The sequence below is a fragment of the Halyomorpha halys genome, unplaced genomic scaffold, assembly GCF_000696795.3.
Source record: "Halyomorpha halys isolate HHAL.00 unplaced genomic scaffold, Hhal_1.1 Scaffold6.1, whole genome shotgun sequence".
NCBI classification, from domain to species: Eukaryota; Metazoa; Arthropoda; class Insecta; order Hemiptera; family Pentatomidae; genus Halyomorpha; species Halyomorpha halys.
Genome location: NW_027111275.1, coordinates 1,247,227 through 1,259,278, shown reverse-complemented (window position 1 = coordinate 1,259,278; position 12,052 = coordinate 1,247,227). Strand labels below are relative to the sequence as shown.

The 12,052-nt window shown below is 32.8% G+C and overlaps 1 protein-coding gene across 1 annotated transcript; it reads left to right on the top strand.

The window, feature by feature from the left end:
- Positions 1-256: 256 nt before the first annotated feature.
- On the top strand, positions 257-11,796 carry scrt (scratch). Its single transcript, XM_014439153.3, has 2 exons — positions 257-657; positions 7,550-11,796. Exons 1-2 carry the CDS (start codon positions 444-446, stop codon positions 8,356-8,358), a joined length of 1,023 nt encoding a protein of 340 aa, XP_014294639.1. The 5' UTR covers positions 257-443; the 3' UTR covers positions 8,359-11,796.
- Positions 11,797-12,052: the final 256 nt, after the last annotated feature.

Genomic DNA, 12,052 nt, shown 5'->3' with positions numbered 1-12,052 from the left:
CCAGATGACTGGGCTAGATTCGGCCAAGGTGTGCTTCATGACGTGATGTGTATTTGATGCAGTTATAATGTTGATTGACCGCCCTTGATAAGAAGACAACGGTGACAGGTGGAGGGGATGATAAGAGGAGGCGTGGCGAGGCTCATGCTGGATACCTAGTGGAGGGGGGAATCGATGGGTGGTGGGGGTAGCTTGCGCGAGTCACCGCCTCCCGCCCCTCGCCTATAAAAGCCCGTGTTGCCTCCTCTGGGGGACACAAACCGCTGTTGTGTTCGGTTTGGTTCAGTTTTCCATTTTTTCGTTTTAGTTTTTTCGCCTTTCCTCTCCTTCTCTTCTCCTTCCCTTTCGTCCCCTTCCTGTTAGAGCACCCCCGCTTCTTCATCCCCACTTCAAGAAAACCGGACCCAAAATAGTAACTCAGCGACTGTGATGAAGGACGCGATATGCCGAGGTGCCTGATGGCGAAGAAGTGGAAGACATACCCGTGGACGGAGGAGAGGCCGCTGGATGATGAGGATGAGGAAATTGATGTCGTTGGGGACACGGCTGGCGATACTCAGAGCTGGGGTCCGGCGTCCCCAACCGCAGCGGCGACCGCTCCAAGCCCGCCGCCCCCACACCACACCGTTCCGGACAGAGTACCTCTTATGTACAACGGTAAGTGTTATATATAAACTTACATAATTTTATCATTAATCTGTTCAGTGAGGCGTTGAAATCATTTAGTTGATAGTGAGGCCGCTCTTTGACAGCCCACGTGGCTACTACGCGAGTTACTATCATTGTAGTTGTAGGCTATTCACCGACTCCCGCAAGTTCAGTGTAGTTTCCAAACAACTGTTGAATTAAAGTTATCTGTCAGTTAATAATACTGTTGTTATCGGCCTTATTTTTTATTTTCTTAACTCAAATATCTTAATAGTGTTATCAGTCATCATTTATGTAATATTTTCCCTTTTCTAATTATCTTTCCAATATTTTTAGATGCCTGAAGTGCATTTTGATTCACTTTAATTGACGAAGAATATTTAACAGTGTCCATAGTTTTCCACTATCAGTAATGATTTCAACACTTAACTGATAATTGTTTTTAATACCTTCAAAGTCATTTAAATAAAGTTTAAAAAACAAAAAAATTGTGTCTATTTTTAAATAACATGACTGTTTATTTTATGGTGTTGCAATTTTTTATTGTACTTAAAATTCAAATTAAACGTAATTTTATTGAAATCGGAACAATAATAGTATGATAATTTCTATTTTTCTTCCAACACGTGATAACAAAATAATAAAAAAGTAAATAAACTCATTTTTTATCGATAATTAACAATATGTCTATACCAAACTTCATGTGATACTAAAAATAATAATAATGTAATATAGTAAGAAAGTAATATAGAAAAACAAACAAAAAAACAATAAAGTGGCCAGCATCCCTGAGGATTGCGGTGTTGGTATAAAAGCCTTATCGGATTGCCCCCACCCCTAGAGATTTGCCCCCTTCCCCCACCACTCTGGAATGCAAACTCAACCCCCGCTAGAGCGCCAGTCACTCTAGAGACGCAGTAGAGGAAGGTCCGTGTCGGTCCAGCCCCCCGCAAACCCCTAAGCGGTGAGTCATTTCTTGTTATGTTTAGTTTTTACTCAATCATGGAACAGAATTATTACTTTTAGAACCATTTTTAAATACAATAGTTTAAGAAGAAATACTGTTTCAATAGATATCATAACACGACATAAATGTCGAAGACTAAAACAGACTTATGACTTAAAAGTCGTGGAATTTCAGTTTATTATTCATTGCACTATTTTATCGCAATCAATAATCTTCTTATATTTTTTCTTTTATCAAACATTGAATCAAATATTTTCTGTGTCCCTTTTCCTAGTAATTAGATTATAAGAATCCTTGCAAAACAGGTTTTAAATATCTCAACTTTAAAAATTATATTTCTAAGATAAAACATTAAATGCGTTCATTGTTAAGCATTTTCTTCTCATGTTCCATGAAAAGAAATGATCTTTCACTGTTTTTAGTGTAATTTTATGTGAATGACTTACTTTCGAAAAGGTCGAAAATAAGTGTGTTATAATTGGTTTTAATAACATTGTGCAACATATATATATATCTAGTTGATTAAGTGCCTGAATAATTTTAAACAATTGTGTTTAAGTCCAATTGAAAATAAGTCGTTTCTAGAATAAGTTTTACCCTACCATTGTAGGGGAAAGTTTGAAGTTTAAAAATAATAATAATAAGGATTAGTATTTAAATTTAGATTGTTATAGATTTTATTTGTAAATGTCATGTTCATTGTTAGGTAGTTTAAATGAAATGTATAAAAAAAAAAAAAAATGAAATCGACTGAAAAAATGTATTCCTCTTACCGATTTTATTTAGTTCTGTGGATGTAATTTCCCATTCTCAATTTCATTCAATTCAGATTTCAATCAGTGAATGATTTTCAAGCTGTGTGTGTATTGGTGTCAAAATGCTAAGGTTTTTCAGGTGGTAAATTGCAATTGATGATTCTTAATTATTTTCTCCACTCGGTATTTCTATATCGAGCTACTTTAGTTTTGCCCAAAAACTCTGCTATATATTTCTTTTAAAATTTAATTCATTATATGAGAGCTCCCTGCCAATTAAAACTAAGTCCCAAAAGAGCATAACTAAGCCCCAGTAAGTGATATCCCTAAACAAAAGAGTCCCCCACCTGGAAATAACGACTTTGCTATCCAGACCTTTGCCAGCTATTAATCACTCAGTATCCATTCACGCCACAACCATTCTCTCCCGTCAAACTGGGATTATATCGATTCCACACTGAGGGGCAGCAACAAATGATTTCGAAAAGGTGCAATCGCTTGAAAAGAAAAAGTATGAAATAAAAGAAGCATAATAATCAGAAAAAAAATCTGAGGTTTCCAAGTATGTAAAAGGTGTTCATTTGTGGAAGGAATGCCGATATGTCGCAATCGAGAGGCTGTTGAAAACATAATTATTTATTATTTTATTAATTGCGGACAACGTTAATTAATGTCGTCACATTTTTTTTATTTCAAACACTGGAACGAATTAGAAGGTTAAATTATAAACTAGAATAGATGATGAAAAGGAATTTGAAAAAAAAAATTGGAACACCATTATTATTGCTAATACGAAAACAGGTTAAATATTTAACAATTTATGATTTTTCCAACAATTTATTACTCCCAATACTGCTAAGGTTAAACATCTTATAAGGTTAAATCAAATGTATAACAAATATTTTAGGACATTTTTAATTTAATCTCGAGATTAAAGTTACATTTATATAACACTAATGAACCCAATAATTAACATATCTGTTTTAATCGCCACTAAAAACTAAAAATGTCTTTTAAATCGAATTATTAACAATTATGGTGATTTATTGCTTCATTATTTTCATGAAAATATATTGATTAAACAGAACGAATTGTCATGATATTAAAGTTTGATATTGTCAAAGGAAAAAAAAAATTGGAAAATTTAAATTTTCAAAAATTCGTATGTTTATTTCTAGTAGTAATAATTGCCTCAAGAAAGTAGTGATTAATTAGATGTATATGAAAAACGAGATATATCCAGTGTGAGATTGTAAAAGCTTGTCAGAAATAATATATTCAGATATTTTTAATTGATCAGCGCTATCAGATATTAAAGAAAAGCACTAAGTGGGTTATTTCTCATAATTATTGTTTGAACATGCATTTTTCTTATTTTAGAATTTAACATTCAATGTTCTAAACTAAAGCAACAAGAAATAGTCCATATACGAAATTTATCATTGTTAAAATGTAAAAATATAATAAATAACCAGTAATCGTCTTCCATTCTGACAAATTATTGTAGAATTTATTAAACATCTTACCACTATCACTAATTGTAAAGAAATTAGCAATGCTAAAAAGATATTCAGTCGAGTTTCAAAGAAACCTCGAACGAGAAAGAAAATAAAATTCAGTAACCTATTTGCATACACTTGCATTTCCTCTCTGAATTTTCTTATGCGAAATACATTTTTACTAAAACGGAAATTAGCGGTACAAGAAAAGCAATGCTCTTGGAGTTTTCGGTCATTAGTGGCCGATGTCGTGATCAAGTCTTCCGTGACTAGGCCATCTCATTAGGATTTCTCATTGTGGGGTGGATAAGATCAGTATCTTTGGGGTTCCATCAATCTACCCATTTCTCCAGAAATCCAGGCTACTGTCCGAATCTCTTCTGCTACTAAATATTTAGAACGATTTAACTAGATAACAATGTATATATGCATATCTGTGTACATACATAATAAGTAAAGTAATAGATTTTTGAGAAGGTATGATGGAGACATCAACCGCCGGACCATTATGAGGCGGGCTGTCCGAGGGAGGTGGTGGGTAATTTCCCGTAAAGAGATCAGGGTTAGGACCTTAAGGCAATTTAGCTTCACTTACGTCAGCTATTCTCTGCTGAGCCTGCGATATTTCATTTTCCTCTTATAACGATTTTTTTATTCGATAGATTGTCGCAATAAATAATATAAAATATAATTCATCAGTTTATAAAATTATTCTTCATAAAAATAAACATTAAAACCATATGAGCCATCACTTCATTTCGAATTCGTTAGTAAGCTAAATCATTGTGTTAGTTATTAAACTCAGAAAATTAAGATATTAACCAACTGATTAGACTTGTAATATTTCAAGTCTTAAATCTATCAAATACCAGTATATAGCAGGATTAAATATAAAGTTTTTGCTAATTCAGCATTCACATCAACCGTAAAAGTAAGACTTAACATTTAGAGACTGTTAATCACATACAATTCAACATATTCAACTTTATGGTCATATTAATAGTAATGTAATGTGTAATATTAATGACCACTTTTTTTTTTAAAATAAATTATCGTTTCAAGGATTTCCAACAATTTATATAATACTAAGAAGAATTTTATCGCATACGGTGTGATAAATCATAATTACATACCTAATGGGTCATACTACCAAGCATATTAATAGTAATTTATCGAGTATGAAAATTACATATATTAATTGAGGCATTGGATGGTAACACTGAAAGTAATTTTTCAGACGAAAATAGAAACGGAGTAGAAAATCAAATTGCTATAGTTGTTCCATATTAGTATCACTTTATCTTTGATAGCTCTTGCGATCGATACAGCACTAAGTATAGGCTTCTTAAGAGGGAAACTACAATGTTCCTATGCTTATTTCATTTCTATAGCTGAGACAGAAATAAATGTAGTGAATACTTTATGTCTTGACACGGTATATTTCCATTTATAACCACAGTGGTGAGGAATATGAAAGCCATTAAAAATGAAAAAAAGTCAACATATAATCGTATTAATTTAACATTCATAACATTGAATTAATTAACTGTATAAACAAACTTAATACATATAAAAATTCTTGTATAAGTATTTCATTTAAAAATTAAAATATTCATCACAACGCTGGCTTTCTATTTATTTTATTTAATACTAGAATCACCGAGGTTAATACAACTATAAAAAAAAAATATATATATATATAAATTAAATCCATAACATAGCAGTATTTTTATGATTATATTACAACATCTAAACGTTATTAATCAACATTTATGAAAATAATAAATATATTAATGCTATTAAATATACTACCGACATTGAGATGACCCTTAATTTTTTTTAAAATTTATTTAATGATATTTACAACTGTATTTACTTAAAAATACATCCAGGAAATTTGATATAAGATCTTGATATGATACAGGCATGTCGAGAAATTACCCATAGGCAGCACTAATAATATTTCTACAATAGTAGGTCTCGAAGCCATCTGTTTAAATATTAATAATAATACGTTTAATAAATTAGCTAGGCACAATAAAAAAAAAATTAAATATTAACCTATTTTTAATAAACTCAATATTTTAACCATCTAAGGTATTAGTTAAAAAAAAAATATGAAGTATGTTTCTAGTTTTCCAACATTTATTAGCATTAGATATATAAGAGTTGTTGGTAGTTTCAGACTTTGATAATAATTAGTACAATGGATAATATATATCTATTCATATGAAACAGTATATAAATGATCAAAATATGTCAGGACTATATTTCTATTCCACAGATAATTTTTAAAAATTCATTTTGTTGATCTATTGTAAATTTTCCATTTCTCTGACAAGGCATTCATCCGAATTAGCGCTGTGGTTAAGAGTACAAATAAAATTCTCATTTCTTGATAAATAAAGAGCTGTCTCTTCCGCCTATGGTAAAAAAAGAGTGTAATAAGCCAGAGCTCTGTGTTGTTTCGGTAAAGTCAACATCAATCAGCAATCGAATGGGGCTTTGTTACTGAAAAGTTCTTTTTTCCTCTTGTCAGAGCTGAACTTTCATTAAGTTCACTGAAGCGAGTTGGGAGCATTCAGGCCACAATTTATATTGCAATGTAGGCTAAATTGTTATCCGTATAACCGTCCTGTTCCCCGTAATTGTTTTTAAACTCGGTATTGGATAAATCTGTCGATTTATACTTTCAACATGACATTCTGCCTGATATAGTTGTTTATTTCAGGTGATAAAAATTATATGTATGTAAATAAATTTTTTTCTTTAATAAATGGATTTCTATAAATGTCATATGAAAATTTTAATATATGTATATAAAAACAAAAATCGGGTTTTCCACAATAGTTATGATTTAAAGGATTCTATTATTGTTATCACCAAATTTTCATCGTAAAATAAATTCAAATCTCTGATATATATTAATAAAATTTGTTTTAATCAGAACTTATATAAATTGAACCGCATTGTTTTATTTGTTCTACCGTTCCAGTTTCCGTTATGTCGATACATATTATCCATTTTACAATTTAATTTATCTCCCACTGAATAAACAACTGATGTTTTGTCCTTATTGACTACCGATGGTGAAAATTACTTGTAGTTTTTCTCAAGTTCTTCCCTCCCCTCGTCCCTCCCTCCGGTGAAGACGACATCGGAAGCTGAAGATATTACAATAGCAGGATGATTGAGGGACTATCGACCAGAACTCCATTAAACTGTCGAAGCTCCGATATTGGGAGCTTGGAATAGTCCCCCAGGAACAATTGTCTGAGAGTCAACAGCAATCAGTAGAAGGGCTACTTCAAAACCCGGATAAAAGCTTTTGTGCCGCTTTGGATGGATTTTATAGATAGCTTCTAAAACTGCAATATATCAACACTTTCTTCTCCATAAAATATAAAGAAATTACATCTGATATAGTATTTATTATATTTTACAGCAAGATATTGTAATTATTATACAATGTCTGCCTGTTTTCAAAGATTACGAGCATAATATAATATTGATAGGAATTCATATAAAAAATATTTCAAGAACGAATAAACCCTTTGCAACCCATCAAATAAGGTTTTTGAGTTTCAAATACAAAAAAATCAAAATTTTCTATAATAATATTTTTCTATTGTTATTTATGCAATACTTAAACAATAACGTTTGTTTTTGTTATTTCTCAGGGTACGCGGGGGAGCTGAGCCAGTACACAGCCTACCTGCCGAGAGAGAGTCCACCATGCTACGCCACTCTCCAGCCAGCTCGCCCCAAGTCGCTGTCCATGTGCTACACCTCGACGGGGGCGGCGCTGTCGCTCCCACCGAAGAAGAAGGACATCTACAGGCCTTACTCCCTCGACGACCGGCCCAGCTGGCGACCCGCGGAGGAAGACCTTAGCGCGGCTCACGCCATCCTAGACCTCAGTGCCTCTACTCCTGCCCCCGTCGAGAAGCCACCCCCTTCCAAGACGGTTGCATACACCTATGAAGCTTTCTTTGTCAGTGACGGCCGATCCAAAAAACGGACGGTCGAGGTGAACACTGAGTCAAAGCAGAGGTATACCTGCTCCGAGTGCGGCAAACAGTACGCAACCTCCTCTAACCTGTCAAGGCACAAACAGACCCACAGAAGCCTGGACTCACAGTCGGCCAAGAAATGCGTGACCTGCGGTAAAGCTTATGTGAGCATGCCAGCCCTTGCAATGCATCTTCTGACGCACAAGCTGTCACATGCTTGTGGAGTCTGCGGGAAGTTGTTCTCGAGGCCTTGGCTGCTCCAGGGACACCTCCGCTCACACACCGGAGAGAAGCCGTACGGTTGCGCCCATTGCGGGAAGGCCTTCGCAGACAGGTCCAACCTGAGGGCACACATGCAGACCCACTCGGCTGACAAGAACTACCAGTGCAACAGGTGCCATAAGACCTTCGCTCTCAAGTCCTATCTCAACAAGCACCTCGAGTCAGCCTGCATTGAAGGCGAGAAAGTGCCCTAGTGGCCAATGAAACAACGGAAACTGCACCGTCCACACAACAATAGTTCGTCCAAATCTTTCTCTCTACTTCATCTAAGAGGACATTATGTGCATGTCACATTATTTAACTTACTAGTCACTCTATTTTAGTCGCTTATATTCACTATTTTACTGTACTTGGTCTTGATTTGGTAGCGGAGACCTGACCTGAGTTTTTAATTTATATTATAGTTTATATTTTTAAGGTTTATAATTCTTGGTTCTTTCCTTCAAAATGTTTCGCAAGACAACGAATCTTCATACAATACTCGAAATCTAGTCATCGAAAAGTCTAGTCATATTTCATTAGCTAGTCAAAGAATTTAGGATAAGATTATTCATTTGGTTTAATATATTCGCATTTGAGCCTGGGGAACATTATCCTCCAAGTATTTTTTTACGTTTATTGTTTGTTTGGGCACTTCCAAATCGGTAATTTTTATTTAGCGTTTGATGCGCACTTCTAGTGCCCCGGCTAGCTCACCAAAGATTAAGTTAGGGTTATGATATTCTAGTCACATTAAATATCTAGTCGTTTTTTCTAGTCTGCATTTTTCTGCACTGATTTTTTTATCTAATCTAGTCACCAGAAGCCTTCTAGTCATGAGCCTAGTCCGACAGCTTAAATTAGTAATTATTGAATCTAGTCATTAGTTTTAAAGATCTCATTAGTATTCATACAGTGAATCTCCAGACTTCGAGAACATTCTCATTAGTTTTTAGGCGCGGTATTAAAACACCACATAGTTTGTAAGTGACTTTCTAGTCAGGGATGAGTAAGTCTAGTCAAACCTAGTCATCTAAACGATATTGGCAATAAGCATATATTGTATGTACATATATATATATAAAGTTAAATTTAAGGAAATTGTGTGCAATATATATTACTAGTCTTGTAAATATATAAATATTTATTGTAATTTATTTTATGCATTTATTGTTTATTTATCTATTATTTTATTTATGATCCCTACGTCAGGTGGTCAGCTTTTCGTGTCGTGTCGTACTCTACTTTTTCTATCCTTTCTCATTTCGCAAAGAGCTGAGCTCCGTCTTAAGGACGTTGTGTACTATGCTTTTCTCATCTGTTTTCAATCTTTTTCATTCTCGTGTCTCGTCCACTATTCTATCTGATCGTGCCTTCTTGTCTTGGTCTGTCTGTGTTTGTCTGTACTTGTTAAGATGTAGGTAGCTTTGTTGTGTAGCTTAATATTGGCCTTCTTCGGTTGGACCTTTGAACTCTTTCATCTTCTAGACTCGGTGTGTCTTCTAGCCGCCTACTCCACTATCGCTTCAACGCTATCCTTTTCCGATTTCATTGTTTGGCCGACCTGACAGGGAATGATAAAAACGAGTGATATCTAGTCAAAATATTACCGTGGTAAAATAAAATATCACTTGGGTCAGTCATAAAATGGTTCCCATTTGTTCCACGCAATATTGTACATAGGTACTTATAATATTTCTAATGATCTCTTAATCTAAGTCAATATTTTAAGTAATAGATTATTGATAGTTTTAAGTGAAGATTTTGTTTATATGATGTCTGATATGGGGTATGGCCAGTTCCCTTTATTTTGGAAAATTAGTTTACCATTTTTATCCTCTAGTCATAATTTTTATTTTTCCTTATATTTCAAATAAGCTAGTCTCTGCGGCATCGTGCTTAAATAATGTAAGGGTATTAGTCAACTTGTTTGCTTAGTGCAACTGTTGAATTTAGTTTCCTACTTTCTCATGATTTACGGTTTAGACGTCTCTTAAATTCAAAGTCAGCAATAATTTGTCATATCTTAAAATTAGGAGACTATTAACTAGTGATAACAACAAGTGATAAATGAGTGTATGAATGGAAATTTCATTTTGTATTTTATGATAAGTATTTACGTCAAACGTTCGATGGCAATAATTGAGAGAGGGCATTCGGCCTAGCGTAATAAACGAATTGCGAAAACGAAATCAAAAAAGCAATATTAACAACGAACTTAGTTCTAAATGACCTTACGATACTCAGAGCAATATTGGATGCCCTTTCCGAGCCTATAGTATTCCAAAGCAATAATAAATGTAGTCTAGTTTGTAAGTGGGGCAGGGTTTTAAACGAACCCTGGCGCTCATCCTAGATCGTAAGACTAAAAATAAGAAAATTTTGACAAAAATTTAAATATAGCTTTAGTTGAGTAAGCCTTAGTTAATATAAACTATATCTAAGTCATTTTAGTTGAAACTCAGGTCATGTCGCTGCTATTGCACTACTTTTTAAGGTGTTAGATTTAATTTATTTTATTGTATTTAATTTTTTTTTTAGTCAATTTATTTACAGTATTATTATCTTATTTTGTTTAATTTTAAATTTAGCTAATATCGTAGAATAATCATTGCTACATAAGTATATGATTGGCATGCATATAACTATGTCATTAAGCTTAGTTCAGGAGTGAGCTGGTGGAGTTGTATTATATTTGTTAAGGAAATATTTATCGATTATTTATTGTATGTATTAGAGTTGCATATAGTCTTTGAATTTGGTACATCTTTGTAGATTCTTTTTTTTTTTTAATTATCTTTTTTCATTAAGTTATTTGCCACACTAATTTGTACATTAATTTATGGAATAAGTTCAAAAATTGTTAATTTAGGTATTGTAATAATTGTACATTTTACGTCACATGTGTATGTGTATACTAGTCTTGGTTTTCATTTTTATTAATTTTGATTTTATTTATATTATATTTATTGAACATTGACATTTTATTATATTTATTTAAAAGCAAATAGGCTCGCAAGCCGCATAGGACTCCAAAATTACAGCAACGAGCAATTGTTTAGAGTGTGCTCAAAATTTAGAGTACTCATTAGGTTATGGTTAGAAGTCATTTTGTATACTATATACTCTTCCCTATATAACAGAATTATATATATAAAAAAATTATATAAAACATCAACGAATAACTACTAGGAACATAGTATAACAATTTAGCTGGGCAGTAGCAACTATGTAATAAAAAAAAAAAAAATCAAGAGCACTGTATTGTTGAAGAAAATTCACATGGCACTGAACAAACTTCACATTCTAACCGAAAAAAAAATAGCAAAAGCAATTTTTGTAACATATTATTATATTTTCGTAATAAATAGTAATTGAAATTGAGCCCAATACAAAACAATGTTTTATTTTTATACCTTGTTCCTCTAAGTGTTTTGTCAACCAGGTTTTATTGAGTCTTTACCAAAGCGGGTGTTCTGACAAAACCTTTACTCATCCTTTCTACCCGTCATTTTCTCATGTTAATTTTATATTATGTTCTCATAGATTTATATATAATTTGTTTTTTTTCAGTTGTAATATATTCATGCTAATAACTCTTTGGTTCCTATGATATTGAAATTTATTTATGTAAATAAAATATTGAAAATATATTATGGAACGTTTAAATTTTGAAATAACCCTGTTCTTTAATTCCAAAATATATACATTTAAACATAAATACCTTTCAACTAAAAACTGCTTGTATAAATTATATTTATACTAAGAGTAAATTATTTTTTTTTTAAATATTTATTCAGGCAAATGTTCTCTTTAAATTTTGCCAATATATACCATACAAACAAATACTCTTTCCACTAAATTAATTTTAAATCGTCCATTATAATAAAGCACTAAACAAATACACGC